Source organism: Pteropus alecto, unplaced genomic scaffold, assembly GCF_000325575.1.
Source record: "Pteropus alecto unplaced genomic scaffold, ASM32557v1 scaffold220, whole genome shotgun sequence".
In the NCBI taxonomy this organism is placed as follows: domain Eukaryota; kingdom Metazoa; phylum Chordata; class Mammalia; order Chiroptera; family Pteropodidae; genus Pteropus; species Pteropus alecto.
Genome location: NW_006430043.1, coordinates 1,071,537 through 1,090,291, shown reverse-complemented (window position 1 = coordinate 1,090,291; position 18,755 = coordinate 1,071,537). Strand labels below are relative to the sequence as shown.

At 41.3% G+C, this 18,755-nt stretch overlaps 1 protein-coding gene and 1 long non-coding RNA gene across 2 annotated transcripts in view; one reads left to right on the top strand and one right to left on the bottom strand.

The window, feature by feature from the left end:
* LOC107195544 overlaps positions 1 to 8,036 on the top strand; it is a 28,499-nt gene extending 20,463 nt beyond the window's left edge. The window contains exons 2-3 of the long non-coding RNA XR_001516730.2: positions 7,509 to 7,552; positions 7,761 to 8,036. This is a non-coding gene — a long non-coding RNA (uncharacterized LOC107195544). The remainder of the gene's footprint in view (positions 1 to 7,508; positions 7,553 to 7,760) is intronic.
* A 2,162-nt stretch (positions 8,037 to 10,198) lies between these two features.
* On the bottom strand, positions 10,199 to 17,681 carry ATP5MC2 (ATP synthase membrane subunit c locus 2). The gene is made up of 6 exons (XM_006904511.3): positions 17,577 to 17,681; positions 16,370 to 16,575; positions 13,958 to 14,027; positions 12,694 to 12,771; positions 11,941 to 12,134; positions 10,199 to 10,461 (listed from the first exon to the last, which is right to left on the bottom strand). The coding sequence occupies exons 1-6, from the start codon at positions 17,679 to 17,681 to the stop codon at positions 10,347 to 10,349; spliced, it is 768 nt and encodes a 255-aa protein (XP_006904573.2). The 3' UTR covers positions 10,199 to 10,346.
* Between the last annotated feature and the right edge of the window lie 1,074 nt (positions 17,682 to 18,755).

The following is an 18,755-nucleotide window of genomic DNA, read 5'->3' as shown; positions in this document are numbered from 1 at the left end:
GTGTATGAGTGTGTATGAGTGTGTGTCTATTCTAAAATGAATGGTAAGAGGCCTTTTTGAGCAGGAAACATTTGAAGTAAGGCTTGAATGACAAGAAGGAGTCAGATATGAGAAGACTAGGGACAGGGGAGAGAACTTAAATGCAAGTACTCCTGGTAGCAAAGGACCTAGAATTGCCAAAACAATTTTGAAAAAGAAAACAAAATTGGAGGACTCATACAATCTGATTTTGACTTACTATAGAGTTACAGTAATTGTCAGAATAAAGAATCCAGAAATAAACTTCATATGATTGATGAATTTCAACAAAGTTGCCAAGTTAATTCAATGGAGAAATGATAGTCTTTTTAAAAAATGGTGCTGAGACAATTAGACATCTATATGTAAAAAAAGAACCACAATTCATACATTGTATCACATAAAAGAGTCAACTTGAAATAGATGATAGACCTAAAATATAAACCAAAAAACTATAAAACTTCTAGAAGAAAACATAACTGAAAGTCTTTCTAATCTTGAGTTAAGCAGAGATTTCTTAGCTAAGACACAGAAAATACAAACTAAAAAAATTTTTGATAAATTTGGATTTCATCAAAATTAGTAACTTCTGTTCTTCAAATGATCCTGTATTAAAAAATGAAAAAATAGCCATAGACTGGGAGAAAATATGCGAAAAACATATCTAATAAAGGACTGGTACTAGGAATACTTTTTAAAAAGAACTCTCAATTCAATGATAAGAAAACAATTTAAAAAATGGACAAGATTTGAACAGACACATCACCAAAGAAAAAATACTGATGACAAATACTACATAAAGAGATGTTTAATGTCATTAGTCTTATGGAAATACAAACTGAACCACAATGCCAAATCACCACACATCCATTAGAATGGCTAAAATTAAAAATATAGACAATACAAGTGTTCAGGAAGATGAAAAGCAACTGGAATTCTCACACTGCAAAATGATATACCACCTTTGGGAAACAATTTGGTGGCTTCTTATAAAGTTAAATATATACTTAACACATAACCCAGAGATCCCATTCCTGGGTATTTACTTAAAAGAAATAAAAACATATGCCCACACAAATACGTATAGATGAATGTTCATAGCAGCTTTATTGTAATAACCCTAAACTGGAAACTCCCTAAAGGTCTATCAACAAGTTAACAGATGTACAAATTATAGTACACCTATACAGTGAAATACTACTCAGCAATAAAAAAATAATACATACTACAACTTGAATGAATCTCAAAAGCATTATGCAAAGTGAAAGAAGCCAGACACAAAACTCTACATACCACTTAATGACATTCTGGAAAAGACAAAACTACAGGGATAGGAATCAAATCAGTGGTTGCTAGGGGCTGTGGTGGTGGTGGTAGTGGAGGGGACTGACTATAAAGGGGCACAAGAGAATTTGTTGGGGTGGTAGAAATGTTCTATATCTCAATAGTGATGGTTTCATTGTATACATCTGCAAAATCAACATATTATACATTTAAAAAATGGTAAATTTTACTGTATGCAGAGTATTCCTCAATAAACCCAAATCAAAAAAAGAGCCACCCCAGTAACAAGTATGGTTTTAAAATGTGTCCATAAATTATTTGGCACTCCTCACTTCAAAAGGTGGAGCTAATTTCTTTCCCCTTGAGTGTGGGCTGGACTGACTTAGTGACTTAGTGACACACTTCTAATAAACAAAATATGGCAGAAATTATGGTGTTTAACTTCCAAGAATAGGCCATAAAAGGCACTTCAGTTTTCTCCTTGTTCTCTCTTGGATCATTCACTCTGGGAGAAGCAAAGTACCACATTGTGAGAATTAGACATCTATATGTAAAAATACTCATCAGCCTCATGGAGAAGCCCACATGACACCTCCTGCCAACCATGTGCGTGAAACATCTTGGAATCGCATCTTTGAGCCCCAATCCTTGTCAGCTAGAGCTGCATCCTTGGCTGACATGTTTGCAAACTTCATGAGAAATCCTGAGCCAAAACTAACTAGCTAAGTCAATCCTGAATTCCTGATCCACAAAAACTGTGAAATAATAAATATTTGTTGTTTTAAGCTACTAAGTCTGGGCTAATTTGTTACACAATTATAGATAGCTAATATACTGAGAAGATGGGAGTGTAATTTGAGGTGAAGTTGGAGAAGTAGATAGGGATCAGATCTTATAAAGACTTATAGGCATTGTGAGGGCTTCAGATTTAACTTTTAAGTCCAATGGTAGGTAAACCATTGCTGGTTTTATTCAGAATAACCATCAAAATTTTCCTTTAAGTAATCACTTCACTATGGAGTGGTCAAGAATGAAGGCAGGGAGACCAGTTAAGAAGCTATTTCAGAAGTACAGGTGAGAGATGATGGTGGCTTAGATTAGGGTGGTGACAATGAAGATGGATGTATAGAGTGAAGGAAGTAGAGAAAATCAATGATGACCCTAAGGTTTTTTTGTGTTTGAATAGTTGAAATGAGTATAACTGTAAAAGGAACATAGGGAGAAGTGATGGATGAAGGCATAGCCTGAAGGAGTGTATAAGCATAATATGTTTGAGAAACTGCAAATAGGTCAGTATGGTTATAGTTTATGGTGATTAATAGGAGGAAAATGGTGAGAAAGTAGGCTGAAAAGAGTCATGAAAGAAAGGCCTTGTGTACCACCATAAAGTCTCTGGACTTAATCTAGTTAGCCACTGGAAGCCACTAAAAGGATTTAAGTAGGAAAGTGATTGATCAAATTCACATTTTAGAAATACACTAGCAACAGCAATATAGCGATTGGAAACCAGGAGATATTCTGAATAACTTTCTGATTTTTAGGAGGCAACATAGTATGGATGCTTCTCAGCTTATGATGGAGTGACATCTCGATAAACTCATCCTAAGTTGAAAATATCTTAAGTCAAAAATGCATTTAACACATCAACCTACTGAACATTATAGCTTAGCCTAGCCTAGCTGAAACATGCTCAGAACACCTACATTAACCTACAGTTGTGGAAAATCATCTAACACAAAGCCTATTTTATAATAAAGTATTGACTATCTCATGTAATTTATGTAATTATGACTTGTCACTTCCATGCTGAGCAATTATCTTGAGTTTTATCTCAAGAGTATACAGGAGCAGGAGACACCAGAAGCAGGAGACACAAATGGGTATTTTGTAGACATGATGAAATTCAAAAACACAAAACACAATATCCAAAAGACACTGACAACACAGGATATTGTAGAGTACCTGTTGTTTACTCTCCTGATTGCATGGCTGACTAAGAGGGTTGGCTGCCACTGCCTAGTATCACAAGAAAGTATACTGCCCCAGAAAAGATCAAAATTCAAATACCATTTCTACTGAATGTGCATCATGTTAGCACCATTGTAAAGTCGAAAAATTATAAGTCAAAGAGTCTTAAGTCGGAAACCATCTGAATAGTAGAAAGAACATAAATGGCTTTGGACTCAAGTTCAAATCTTGGTATAGTAAGTTACCATCTATTATGGGTTGAATTGTATCCCCTCCCTCAAATTCATATGTTGAAGTTCTAAGCCTCAGTACCTCAGATGTGACCTTTTTTGGAGATAGAGTCATTGCAGATGCAATTAGTTAAGATAAGGTCATACTAGAGTAGGATAGATTCTTAATCCAATATGACTTATAAAAGGGTAAATTTAATTTGGTCATGGACATGCACACAGGGACAATGCCATTAAATATAAAGGCATAGAGCTACAAGTCAAGGAATGCCAAAGATTACCAGTAAAATCACTAGAAGCTAGGGGAGAGGCATGGAACAGATTCTGCCTCATAGCCCTCGGAAGGAACCAACTCTTCCAACACCTTGATTTTGGACTTTTAGCCTCCAGAACTATGAGATAATAAATTTCTAAGCCACTCAATTTGTAGTATTTAGTTATGGCAGCTCTAGCAAACTAATATTCCACCTGTGTGACCTTGGATAAATTATTTTACTTTGCTAATGCCTAGTGTCCCAATCTGTAAAATAAGGGTAATTGTATCTACCTAATAGGGTGGTCACAAGGATTAAAATGAAAAGGCTTTTGCAAACCACCAGGCATTAATAGGCACTACATAAATATTATTTTATATTTGTGGAACACTAATGTTACCCAAGGAAAATGAGACATTTCTGGACATTTTTGGAAAGATTTATTACTAACTATAAGGGTTATGTTTAATACAACCTAAAAGTAACAGGATGGAGAGGATGACCCCTTTTTCCTGTTGGATTCCTTAGAGAGGAGCCCCAGGATTGTCCTGTTCCCTGTAAAAATGTACCTTTTTGTGGGATAGAACACTAGTACAAGAACCAAAAGTACCCTCAAAAGCAGGAAGATTGAGGCTAACTAACACCCTGTGGTGGGGTAAAGGTGGGAAGGAAAGGAGGTGAACAAAGCTAAAAAATGGGCTAGATGCCTTAGGCCTCCAAGCTTCCCAGCTCACTTCCTTAAGTAAAAAGATTTAGGCTGGGTTGTCCTCTCTTCAGCTCCATAAGGGAAACCCAACAGAGGCCTCACCAGTCTCTGGAACGCCTAGCCCTTTCAGGCGGGGAGTACCTTGCCAAAGCAAACAATCCCAGCTCTACGATTGTGCTCTCACTGGGGTAGGGGAGAACAAAGATCCCTTTCTTTGCTTCCCCAACTCTATGGCTCCAGCCAAAGGCACTGTTTACACAATCTTCCCTGGTGAAGAATTTGTTCCTTTTCTCTTTATGTTGCAGCTGGAAAAGATTGACTCCCTCCTGCCTGTTCCTTTTCCCCAGATCCTTGGTCAGGAAAAGTGCTCAATGCCTGAACCTCCCACCCTCAGTAAAGATGTCAGCACACTTAAGAGTATATCCAGGCCTTTTTTTGATGTGACGGAGAACCTCAAAGTTTTAGTGGCAGAAAGCACATCTGGCTGGGAAAGGGAGACTGGCTGGAGAAATCAGGAGCCTAGCTTGTCTCTATTCCAATTTTATTTTTTCTTCTCTCATTCCCAAGGGATTCCTAAGCTAAGCTTTCCCAGGTAGATGTCTATGAGTGAATCAACTAATCAAAATCCAGGGCTGTTTTGGGTTCCCTCTTTAAAAGGATAAGATGAGTAGGATGAAAATAGTGTTTTCTAGTGGGAAAAGTTTTTTCTTCTTCAGTCTTTAGTTTACTAACTCCAGCAGCATGTTTCCCTCAAGCTCCAAAAACAAAAGCAAGGAGAAAAGGAAGCCCCAGAGTGGTAGAGTCTTATTTTAGTACTGGCAGAGAATCCTAGTGTTAAGTTACTCCTGGTAAATTGGTAACTAAGAAACAGCAGAGAGACAATTTATAAGATCTAGGTCTCCAATAAGAAGTTTAAAAATCTAACTTCACTTACATCTATGACATCTCCAGGAGGCACAATTCAAGGAAATATGCCCATTTCACACAAGATAAGGAACTTAAAGTATAAGAGTTAACCAACAGTGACTTGAACTCAGGATTCTGGGACTTTTAATCTGGTCAACTCCACAGGGCCAAGCTGCTTTCTGAAAATTTTATGGGTCTTTTGCACTGCATAAATTTTCCCTGAGGTAAATCCCCACTGACTAGTCTCCTGTTGCTAAGGGAGTTATGGGCTGGCTGTTTGTTACCCTTTGCAACTATGTTTTGGAAACTTAGAAGTTCCTGTTCCAGCTGTTGAGAGATGTGGATGGAAAGAACTTAGGGGTAAAGAGGAGATGCAAGACTATTTAGGCTCAGATACTATCCCTACAAATACACACACCCCCATCCCCCACCTCCAGCAAGATCTGCAGAGTTTGTTTCTGTAAAATCAGCTACACAGTTCCTGGAAGGCTCTAATCCACAATGGTTAAAAATATCCATCTTGGGGACATAGCTGAGCCAACTAAGCTAAACCTGCCCAGAAACCCAGGAAATGAGCAGTGCGGGTAAAATGAACCCAGAGGTAGACAAAACACTACCTACCTGCAAGACACAACAGGGATAGTATTTATAAAAAAAAAAACAAAAACAAAAACAAAAAAACAGATCAATCACATTAACTGAGCAATCTAAAAAAATGTCCAGATTTATCTTTTCCTCTCCTCCAATGATATCCTGGCCCCCCTACTGTGTGGTATGGTATAATGCAACAGCTTTGGTCGGGTTTCTATTGTTTTATCACTTCTCATCTAGATAACCTCGAGGATTAGGTCATGATTCTTGAATCTGAGTCTTAGATTTCTCATTTGTTAAAACAAGAAAAAATATCTACTTCATACAAATGAAATAGCTATAGTAAAAAAGCATGACATATAATTTTTGTTTAAAGGTCTTTTCGTGTTTAGCTTTCTGAGCTAGATTAGATTCAATAAAGTTAGGAAGCAGAGAGGGTCAGGGAAGTCAATTGTGGAGTTTCCTTTCAATGCAAGATTCAGATGACACTTTGTTCTTTTTGCAGACTGGAAGATTGCACTTGTATTAGCTTTATATTGCTACATAACAAATTACCACAAACTTAGTGGTTTAAAACAACATCCACTTATTATCTTACTATTCTGTAGATCATATATTCAGGCAGGCTTGACTGGGTTCTCTGCTTAGGTCTCACAAAGCCAAAGTCAAGGTGTTGTCTGGGCTGTGTTCTTATCTAGAGGTTCTGAGGAAGAATTCGCTTCCAAGCTCATTCAAGCTGTTGGCAGAATTTAGTTCTTTCAAGTTGTAGGACTGAGGTTCCCACTTCCTTGCTGGTTGTTGGTTAGGGGATCAATTTCAGTTCTTAGAGGCTACTTCCCAGTCCTTGCATATGGTCCCCTCTGTTTTTAAAGCCAGCAATTGTGCATCAAATCCTTCCTTCAAATCTGATTTCTCCAGCCAGTTGAGAAAGTTCTTTCAAGGGTTCATGTGATTAGATCTGGCCCAGATAATCTCCCTCTTAATCAACTGTGCCATATAATATAACATATATGAGTGCAATATCCCATCAAATTCACAGGTTCTAGAGATTAGAGTGAGACATTTTAGGGGGTCATTTAAAAAATTCTGCCTACCATTGCACTTATTCAAAAAAATAAGAGGAAATGATCTCTTTTGGGGTGAGGGGGAGGAAGAGGTAATAAACTATCTCTAATCATTTACACTACAAAGAGAAGCCAAACATTTGAGATGAGAGAGGCCTGATCTCATCCATGGTATTCTATCATGTCTTCTGCCATTTCTAAAGTGGCTGCTTTGATCACAATATACTAGCACTCACAGTGCCTTGAGGTAAATGCTCAAAAATAAAGACATATTAAGGAATGCCTGGGGACTAAAAAATCTTCCCATGTTTTAGTTTTTCCTCATCAAACGGTGAAAATATGAAGCTGTTTAAGAGTGTGTCCTACATGTTGGAAAATGCATATTTTAAGATATGCCTCAATAAAGTTTCATTGCTCAAAATTTGAAGGATTAGGATAATATTCTCCAGTCACCAGTTGATGTTATTCCTCTTTTTTTCTATTTCAGAATTCAGCTCAAATATTCCTTCATCTCATTTCTCTTGAATGGAGGTAAGAAAACATAGCAACCTCTAGGTTCCTGGATACCAACTTATGCTAAATCAAGTATTGTTTCCTGAGCAGCTTTCTCATCCTGATGACCTAAAGAGGCCTCAAACTAATAAACTCATCCTGAAAGGGAGGCTAGAACAGGGTTCTTCATTATTGCTGTTTAGCATTTAGATGATTTTCAAAAGACATAATTTTTTTTTCTGATTAGGATGGCACAAACCTATGGATGCTCCTCCTCTGGTACTGAAGAAACACAACTGACTTTTGGAAGAAACTGAGAAGTAAGAAGAGAGAAACAAGACTTGTTGCCTTCAGCATCCCTGGGTTCTCTCTCCAGATGCTTTACAGACAGACTTTATAAACTTTGGATGGTCAATTCCTTTTTATGACAACCAAAGAGGGAGATGTTGTCTGTAAAATGCCTATAATATATTCTGAATTCCACTGAAAATGAGAAAGCAAATTATAATCAATATACATTGAACTCTGATGGCACCATCCTTTCCAAATACTCTGTTGCATGCACATAATTGCTGGGATGAGAATTATTATCCCTGTTTAGTAGATGGGGAGAAATTGAGGTCCTAGAAAGTTATTGGTTGGTGATCTGTCAACGTCACAGTGGCCAGTGGTAGGATATTAGAACTAACACCTCCTGATTTCAAATCATATGCTCTAAAATTCAAGGACAAGTGGAAAGTTTTCATTTGTAATATTATCAAAATTGAAAAGATTTTTAGAAAATTTGCTCTTGGACCCTCTATACTAAAACATAGCACTCCTCTACCCCAAGTTGTTGGCAACTTACATTGCCAATAAGTATTTCTTAGGGCCTTGAACTAAGAGGATCCAGGTTGCCTTGACTCCTGAAGAAATTTGCTTCCAAGATTCTTGCAGCACCATCTCATCATTCACCTCAGAGAGAAAGACAGGCCACTAAGCTATGCACTCTCCAAGCCCCTGTAGTTGAGGTTAGTTAGATTCAATCCCAAAGAAAAGGCCAAGAAGGAAACACAGATGAATCTGAGTTGATAACTAGGGAAAGGGATGGGCAATGGAGGTTCCTACCAAAGGTTCAAACTCAGGTGACCAGAACAAAGGGAGGGCTATTCCTCATCTCCAAATATGTAGATACCTTTCTTCCGCCTACTCTTGGCTGAAAGAGCTGACCTTGTGAGGTGTGTCCCACAGCCCAGAATAGTTATTTGGGGCTAGTATAACAATCTGAAAGCAACCTGTACATAGGATTCCTATCAACCTCTGATCACAACAGCAAAATGGCAAAAGTGAATGATTTTGGGTGACCTGCTTCCTGAACATCAGTCCACTCTGGGGTCAAGTCTCTGCCCTGGGTTTTAGTTTTATAGTCATTGATCGAACCAAAAGAAAACCTGTTGTGGTCATCTACATTATCATTTCTGAAAGGAGTTTAATTTATAGTTATTTCAAGCAGATGTAAGATAAGGCTTAAAATTTATCTAGCCTTTAGAAAGTAATTCTTTGCCTTTATACTAACCCCACTGTCCAAGGTCCCTACTGAGGTATTTTTAAGGGAAGAGGTTTATCTTTGCTTATTCTGCCACTTCTTGGCTCGGAAAAATAACAATCTCCAGCAATAATGGGCTTGGGGAAGAGTCCCACAAGTGTGGCAGTCTTACATTCTGGGTCCCAAGACACGATCCTTGCTCTAGATCCAGCTTTGCTAGTCAAAGTTCCTGAGAATCCTTTGACCTCTTCAATCCTGCTTCACTTGTGAAGTGGTTGGTTTAGATGATTAAATAAAAATGTGACTAAGATATTGCTGAGATGTGTCAAGCTAGATACTTCTAAAGATACAAAGATGAACATGACATAGTACCTGCCTCAAGAAACTGATAATCTAACTTGGCAGATAAGGCACACAACAAACCCACAAATTATCATAGACTATATAAGCATCATAAAGGATATGTGCTCTATAGTCCTTTATAGAAGTTAATGCTCATTTGGCCGAGTGATGGAAACCAGAGAGCTTCAAGCAGCACTTAAGCTAAGTTTTTTAGGATAATAATGAAGAGTTCGAAAGAGAGTGAAGTGAGCAAAGATTCAGGGAAAGAAAGATGGCCAGAGGGCAAGGCTTGAAGATAAGGACATTTGGAAAATGACAAATAGCGCACTTTGGGTAGAGTGCATGGGAATAATAAAACATAAAGCTGAGAAAATTATCAAAATGTTTTGAATTGGTAAATGCAAAATCAGTCCTTTGGTTCAGGAAGATTAACCTGGCAGTGTTGGCTAGAAGTAAATGCTAAAAGGAAAAGACTAGGAACAGAAGGCCAATTAAGAGATCACTGCAACAGACCAGGTAGGTGGCAGTGAGGGCCTGAGCCAGGATAGCAGTAGTGGAAATAGGAAGCCCATTAGTCATAATTTTAAGCCAGCACTGTAAATTGCTACTGACACAATCATCTAAATAGGCCATCCCAGGTAAAAATTATTAAAAAGGAGCCCTAATTTGAGTAAAGCTTTCTTGACACAGAATGAAGAACAAGTGAGGCCAGACCCATGTTGAGTTTAAGAACCGTCACCACCCTCTAGGCCTTATACTCCCATCAAGGCACTCAGCCAACTATAGAAAAGAAATATACACAGGAGACTCAAGAAACATCTTATTAATACGGTATTTATTTGTCTTCCCTCTGTCAAACCCTGAGCCAACCACTTTCCCCAGGCTGCCTGGGGAGGTATAGGAAAAGGAACATACAGGGCAGATGAGACACTGGAGAAAGAACTATGGAAGGTGGAGACGGCTCCTTCACATGGCGAAGAGGATGAGAAAGGCCACCATCAGGCAAAAAAGCCCCATGGCCTCTGAGAGGGCAAAGCCCAGAATGGCGTAGGAGAAGAGCTGTTGCTTCAGAGAAGGGTTCCTGGGAGAAGGGGAAGAAAAAAGACTGAATTTCTAGTCCACATAAAGAAAAGAACATCAAAGGTGGGCTCAAGGAGAATTCATCCCCTTAAGCTCATCTCATGTAAGGAGTCTCAGGGTGACATTATCATGCCCAAGTTCTTGCCCTGACACAAGGCGCTAGAGACGGAATGAGGGGCGTGTACAATCCAAAACTGTGTAACAAAACTGTATACAAACATTACCACTTCTAATGCATCATCCGTGTCATCAAAACTTAAGATCTCTGGGCCTGGACACTTAACTATCCAGGGACCAACCAGGATGGAAAAAGTATCCAGAGTGGCAGGGTCTATCACAGCAGTGTTTTCAAACTTTAAGCAGCAAAACCCCAAAATACAAAACATATAAAAGCCAAACTGCAATGGTAAAAAACTGGGGGATTTTAAAAGCTTGTATGACTGGTCTCCCCTTCATTCTCTGACAGTCTGTGGGGCATATCTTCAGAACCCTAGGGTTTTATGGAACACAATTAGAAAAACACTGTTCTAGAGGACAAGAGAGTCAGAGGAAAACACTACCTTCTCTCATTTCAAAAACAGTCAAAAGATTTTGGGCTTTAAGAAGCTACAACAGTCTATGGGGTTTAGATGATATGAATCAAAATGGGATAAAGAACTCCCAACTTTTAAAGTCAATATGTAATTTCTAGTTCTCTGTCACCTCTGGAAGCCTTCATAGATAAGTTAAAGCAACACCGCCTTTTAACAGAATTGTGGACATAGAAGCAAGTAGGCTTCCTGTTTCATACAAATCCTAAAAAATAAACTTATTTCCCCAAAGACATTAAGAGAACTTTTGGGTCTCTAGAGGATTAATTTAGTTCTAACAGCAAGTTGCCCAGAGTTGGTGGGGACCAAATAGTCCCAAGTGTCAGGAAGCAGTAGAGCTGGCTACAGAGGCATTTTTCCCAGGAGTGACAGAGGGGAATTCCCAGGGATGGGGAAAAACAGCAGTGAAGCCACTATGCTGAGGCTTTAAAACAGGGGTAGCAAACTTTCTGTAAAGAACCAGAAAGTGAATATTTTAGGCTTTGTGGGTCACATATGGTCTCTTTTGCCTCCCCCCCGCCCCCCATGACTAATTAAAAATGAAAAACCCATTCTTAGCTCAGCTATACAAAACTGGACTGTAGGCCAGACATACTCACCCACCTTAGTTTGCCGATTTCTGCTCTAAATCAAAGCTGTTTAATTATGTTCTACATCTGCACCGTCCAATATGGTAGCCACTGGTTACATGTGGCTACTGAGCACTTGAAATATGGCTGGTGACTAAGGAACTGAAAACTTAAACTTGGATACTTTTAATTAAAATTTAAATAGTCATATGTGGCTATTGGCGACTGTACTGTATAGGGTAGTGTAGCTCTAGATCCCCAAATATTACTGCCTAGACCTTTAGAAAGCATATCAGAGAACCAATGGAGGGCCCATCTTACCTGGCATAACCAATGATGAGGCTCCCAAACACAGTCCCAATTCCAGCCCCAGAGCCAGCCACTCCTACTGTGGCTGCCCCAGCCCCAATGAACTTGGCTGCTGTGTCGATGTCCCTTGAAATGATGCTGGTTTGGAAGCTGCGGCTAGAAATAAGTGAGGTCAGGGGACGTGGGGCTGCCAAGCTGCTGAGGCTCTGTGAAAGAGAGGCAGGTAGAAGGTAAAGTTTTCAAGAAATCCCTTTAAGCTATGGAAGCTTTTGTACCATTTAAATGCTTTATGCTATCAAATCCCATGGTTTCTCTCTCAAACAGAATAGTTTTTTATTCCCTGGAAAACCTCCTAAAATGCTGCCAAGCAGAACTTTCTAATGCAAGAGGTGGACTTCAAATACCTTTAGGATTCAAGTATGCTCCAGAAGTCTAAGACTGAAGCTAAAGCCCTAGTCTGTGCTTGGTGCCCTAAAGAGATTATCTTCCTGGGACTAAATGCTCCCAACTGAAGTCAGTAAATTAGGCCAAGTAACAGCAGCTATCAACAGCACGCATGGGCATGTGCTACCAGTGCCAGAGCTGGAACACTAGAGCATATACAGTATCAACTGTTCTCCATTGCCACCTAAAGGCAATGGCCATGATCCTTCACTAATTTATGTCTTTGTCAACTGTCCTCATCACTTCCCCTACTGGTTCTGCAAGGTAACCCTCCCTAACCCTTACCCCAAAACCACAGGCCCAATTCAATCTATAAGGTACCTCATCTGTCAGAGTCTCAGGTCGTTTCAGCACCACTGTAGACACTGATCGGCTCAGCAGCTGAGAAGTGCTCCTGACCTAGTGGGAATGATACAAGGGCAAGAAGGTCAAGGAAGACTGTGGAGAAGAGTTTCAGAACAATTCCAAGTTGTTACTCAGGTACCCCTTTTATTCTCTCGAACTTAAATCAGAATCTTAGATCATTCTTTTACTTATGGCAAATTCTAGATTCAAGAACCTCACCATTTCTCCTTCTTCCTAGGCTTCTTCTTTGCTTTAAGAGAAGAAAGTCTACTTCCTTTGGGCTCCCCCTTGCCTTACCCTTTCACAGGCCTTGAGAATGAGAACTATAAACCTCAGAAGCATTTCCTTTACTCAATAAGAGAGATTTGGCTAGCCCATAAGGAAACCAATGATTGGAGTATCTTCTGAAAAATAGGCACAAAGATCCATGCTCTAAATTCACCAACTCCTGGTAGCCTTTTCTGACTAACCCCAAGCCAGTATGTCCAAGGCACACAACATGGTGATTAACAACCAGGGCTTTATTCAGATCTAGTCATCTTAGCACTGTATCAGCTGTGCAGTCTTTGGACAAGTCACTTACATTTTTCCAAGCCTGTTTTCTCACCTTTCAAATGGGAATAATTTATCTCAGGGTTGATTTCAGGAGTAAATGAGATTATGTATACAAATTGCTAAACTCAGTGCCAGGCATAGTCAGTACTCAACAAATGGTATCCACTAATAGTATCACTCTTTTTCACTATTGATGGATAAACCCATTGCTTCCACCATTTAATAATTTGTAATTTCTTCCATGCTGTTGCTTCTAAGTCCAATATTTTTCCAATGTATATTTATGTGTATTTTAGCATCCCACCCAAATTTAAGCTTCCAAAGGGAACTCTTAACCATGGCTCTTCAACACTCAGGACAAGATCCTGTACACAGTGTATACTCAAGTCCAATTTAGGAAATCTACTTCATGTTTATTATTTCTGGCTGGGTTCCAGTTTACAGAAAGTTTCAGGATAGGAATAACCTGATCTTAGTCTATATTATCATTTACACTCTTCTAAGATGGCTGGATGAAAACAGACCTCCAAGGGATATGAGAGTTGCCTGACAAGCATTCACTCTTTATTGCCAGGCTAGCAGACCAAAGGGTATTCCCCTAGCTCAACTGTGAAGAACGAGGTTTGGCAAGGAAGAGACAAGATGTCTCTCCTTAAAAACTCTTACAGAAAAAGCAGATACTCACCAACGAGGGGGTAGACACAAACTTGGTGCAGGCATACATTTTCAGGGGATGAGGGGCTGTGGCAGGAGAGCTGGAATTACAGAAACAGCATTGTAAACATTGTCCTTGCTCACCAAAGAACACCCTTATTAGCAGAAAAGGTGCTCTGGAAAATTTAAAGGACCCAGAGAGCAGAGTGGCTGACCTCAGTCTTAGAAGAGATAGAATTCGAACACGGGTCAAGATTTCCTCCACATAGCTTCCAACTTTTCCTTATAATTGTGTGACTTCCTCTGGTCTGAACAAGTAGCCACTAGGTCCCAGCTTTAAGACCTGTTATTCCTTTCTTTAGCCCTGTGACTTGGGGGTTGTCAGAGGAATTTCCCAAGAGTGTCCTTTGCCTAAATTTTCCTGTTTCTATTCAAAAGGAACCCTTCTCAAGACCTCATTGTTTGGACCTTAAAAGGTTGCCCTTTAAAGACTCTTGGGAGATATTTGTTGAAGGCCAACACACTGGAAGGAAATCCAACAATCTTTTTACTTAATTACCTGGAAGTAGTTGATTCCTCAGAACACTTCAATTTTCTACATTAACAGGGTGAGACAGATCAATGAGGAACTTTGCCATTACTCTAATTAGCAATGACTGTTAAAATATTTATTTTCACCATCACACTAAAGGGTATACGATTTTGTATTCCCATGATGTGAAACAATCTGTAGGTGCCTGAGCTGGTAAAACTGAAGTTGAGAGAAGTGGGTGAGTGAACTATCTAAAGGCAAGGTTTTCCCAAGTGAAGTGAGAGGCTCACCTGAACTAGTTATATGGGGATAAAGATGGTGTATTCGAAAAACATTGTCTTGGGTCCCACCTTAGAACCTTCCTGGTCAAGATCTTTGGGGTTAAGGCCCAAGTACCATAAATTTCAAACAAGCTTCCAAAATGATTCTTAGATACACTGAGAACATGGTCTAAAAACCCGTCTTGAAACTATGGTAGTAGTAGAGCCAAGACTTGAACTTTCACTTGTAAGTGAATGCTTTCTAATATGTTACAGGTTGAAATGCCCAAGAGATAACGTAGGCCTGTTAAATGACACTTCCCTATATAAGTTGGACTCATATTTTTCCGGTTTACACTTCTGAATCCAGAATCTTACTTTTAGATTAATGGATGTTTTCAACTCTTTTCCTGTTAGAACTCTGACTTCTGCCCCATATGTAACTCTGATCCAATTTTGTTGCCAGACTATTCAGATTTTCTTGGGTCAAAATGCAAAATTTCTTTAAAAAAGCAATAAATCAGAAAAAAATTAAAATAAAAAGGGAATTTTCCCCCAAGGAAGTAAACCTCAATATCATCATTTGTAAAATGTAGTTCTTAAGGGGATTAAATGAAATAACGTATGTAAAGAGCTTAATGTGGTGCTGGCACAGTAATGAGCCCACGACAAAGGGTGGCAATTAAGGAGCCTGCAAGAAGTGCAGATTCCTCCCCTGGTCACCTAACCTTGGTAACTGTGCAACTGCTAGCTTACAACATCTTAGGCAACAGCACCATCCAGAATTAGAGGGCCAAAATCATCTTGGGTTTCTGCCTCAGTGTAGATTAGTCACAGTTACAAAGCTGTTAATTTAACCATTCTCTTTCTTAAACCTTTTCCTCTTGAGGGCAGTGTCCGGGGACTCTCAGTAAACCCTTGACAGGAGAGCTGGCAGGTGCACACTATCCAAAGCCAAGTCTCACCCCACCCTTTTGGGCCTGCTGCCTCTAACGGAAAACCTATTAATCTACCACTTGTGTTTTTTGCAACTTCACCGGAGTGTTAGGAACAGTACTGGAAGACAAAGGTTCCAAAGAAACCGGCTTCTTTTCTACTATAGCTCTCCCAGATCACAACCTTAAGGGAGCAGGTGTTTTGACTGTTCTGTTCATTCCTACCATGTTCACAGTTTACTTTTTAAATTGACTAGAGGGGTTGGTGGCGTTAGATGATCCACTATCTCCACTGCTCGGCACCTGAGGTCCTGAAGTCTGGAGGTTTCGGGATAAAGGAACGGAGTCAGGATGAGAAAGCAGAGATAGGAAGGGAAGTCTGGGGGTTGTGACATTTCTGAAAGGGTAAAGGGTAAGAAAAGAGACTTGTAAGGGTTGAGTCGGAACAAGTGAAATGAGCACTCTGGGATTTGGCTTTCGCCAGCTCCAAGGAGCCCTCCCCCAGAGAGACGTCCAAGATGGCGCCAGGCCCGCGCGGTTGGAGGTCACTCACACGCGGAAGGGGCACACTTAAGGCGCGGGGATAACGGGAGCGAGGGAGGACGTGAGGACCCGGGTGGGAGCATGCAAGGTAAGGGCCTCAAAGCATTCGCGCGAGGTAGGGTATCCCGCGCGCCTGCGCGGCGCAAAGCGAGTGAGGGGGCCCAAGGCCTTACCTGCTCCCGGGGTAAAGAAGACAGAGAGGGGCGGGGGGCGGGAATAAGAGAAAAGAAGGCTCAACGCATGCGCGGCCCGGACCAACGAGTCGACCCGCCAAGGATAGAGCGATTGCAATGTTGAGGCGGCTCAGGCGCCACAGCGCCGCCTGCCACCTCTGTGGTGGCACCTGTCCAGTCCTCCACCTGGCGTTGGAGAGGAGAAACTACAGGCGGAGCCGATGGTATGCAGAAATGAAAACTCCGTAGTTTAAGCCGATCCCTAATGTGGCTTGCGGTTTGGTCTGTACTGCGTATGGGATCTTGGACCTGCGTCCCCTTTCCGAGCATGCGCAGTCACATTGAAAAAAAAAAAAATCTACCCAGAAAGTCCGTGTTAAGTAGCATGCAATCGGGATTGGGGTTCATTGCCCAAAATATAGCAGGAGGAAAATGAAGACATGGGATTTCTGTATTCTGTTGCCTCTCGAAACTAGGCTTTACGGATGAGAAACCTGTTCAGTGGGCGAATAGTCAGCAAAATGCTCTAGGTGCTTCTAGTGGCTTTGCCTTTATTTCCCTCTCCCTCTTTCTTCATTCTGGTGATCAGCCATAAGATCCAGATCAGGGCTAAAGATGATTGGGACACAGACCCTAAGTTCTGAGACAGTGCAGAAATAACGGCCACCAGTGACCTGCAGTGAGGTTGCGAGGTCACCCTCAACATGCCCGTGCCTCTGCCCAGGCTTCATCTACTCGAGATAAGCAGACACCCATAAGGTGCTCCCATGGAAACCCCTCAGCTTCTCCCTCGTGCCCTTTTGCTCGTCCTTCTGCTATGCAAGGAAGTGAGTAGGTGGGGGGTTCTGCCCCTCATTGCTTCTTCTAGGCTTCTTTGTCTCCCAGGCGGGGTCTGAAGAGCCCCTTCGCAAGAGGAGGGCAGCAAGGCCTGCCTCATTCCTCTCATGTGCAAACCCCAGGCACCGTTCCTGAACGCAGCACGGGGAAAGCTCACCAAACCTCCATAAAAGAATTAGAGAAAAGAAAGCCACGGCTATAAATAAAGCCAAATCCGCCGCCCTCTGAGGGGCTGTTTGTCCTCCCCTCCTTGGCCCCGTCCTTCTCACCGCCCCCTCCCGGTTCCCGGCCCCGCGGCGCCCCGGCCCCGAGCTCCTCCATTTAATCGGATTTGGGAGAAGGGGAGGATAAATCACGGCAGCAGCTTTACGGTCCCGGAGGAGAGGCGAGCCGCAGCCAGGCACACCCTGGCCGGCGATAAAAACCGCCGCTGAAAGCCCACGGAGCAATTTCCCGGGACCCCGAGCGACGCCATTACAGGAATGTAATTTTGCCCGGATGAGGCCCTGAGTTTAATTATCCTCGCGGAGGAATTTCAATGCGGCCAATCCATCTTGCAGGCGGGCGGCAGAGGGATTTATATGGGCCCGTTATTTCACACCGATCCTCCATCTGCATTTTTATGGCCCTGAGTTCTGAAAGGGAGGGGAAGGAGTGGAGAGAAATCAGAGGAGCGGGCGAGGAGACTAGGGTGGGAGAACTTTCTCGCCCTTCTTAAATCTACGATTCCAGCTCAATGAAGATTCTCACTCGTTCCTCTGAAATCCCCAAATCTCCCTCCAGTTACAGTGGTTGTCTTGGAGGAGGAGGGTAGGTGAAGAATGAAGCTGGGATCCTTGCAAATCAATCAACAGGTATTTACCAAGTACCAAGCAGTGCAAGGCACTGTGTCAGATGCTGCGAAGAACAGGGGAAGACGGCTAGCAAGGATATCCCCTGAAGTCCTCAGACACCCCATCCCGCCCATACTGAATTCCTTTTAGCTCTCAGCTTCTAGTCTTCCGAGGCAAAAAGTCCACAGTTCTCAGGGGCCGCTACCACCAAACGGTTGTTGCAGCTGTTTGTTGCGACATTGAGACTCCTCTCAGATATCACTAACAATCCCAAAGGAGGTTTGGAGAAGGGACCTGGGAGGAAGCTAAATCTGGCTCCTCCCAAAAGTTGTTACAGCCTGCAAGGTTTAATTCTTCCTTAATCCCATTCTCTGGGCTCTGGATTCATCTAAACCTGGGTTCTTAAATCGCTGTGTGACCTTGGGCAAGCTGTTTAACCCCTTTAAGTCGATTTCCTCCCTCGTAAATTGGGAATAATGATAGCGCATACCCCACAGCGAACATTGGGAAAATATAAGTGAAGCTTTTAGCGAGGTCCTTTGAAACTCAGGAAGAGTTCAATAAATGCTAGTAATAGTAATAACAACAATAATTATTATAGTTAGAGGCATTACAACTCAATTCTGCACTGCTCCCTAGAGACTTTATTCAAGGTCCTTGCAATTATTACTATACTTTTTAACCTACATAAATCATGCAAAACAAGTTATTTGACG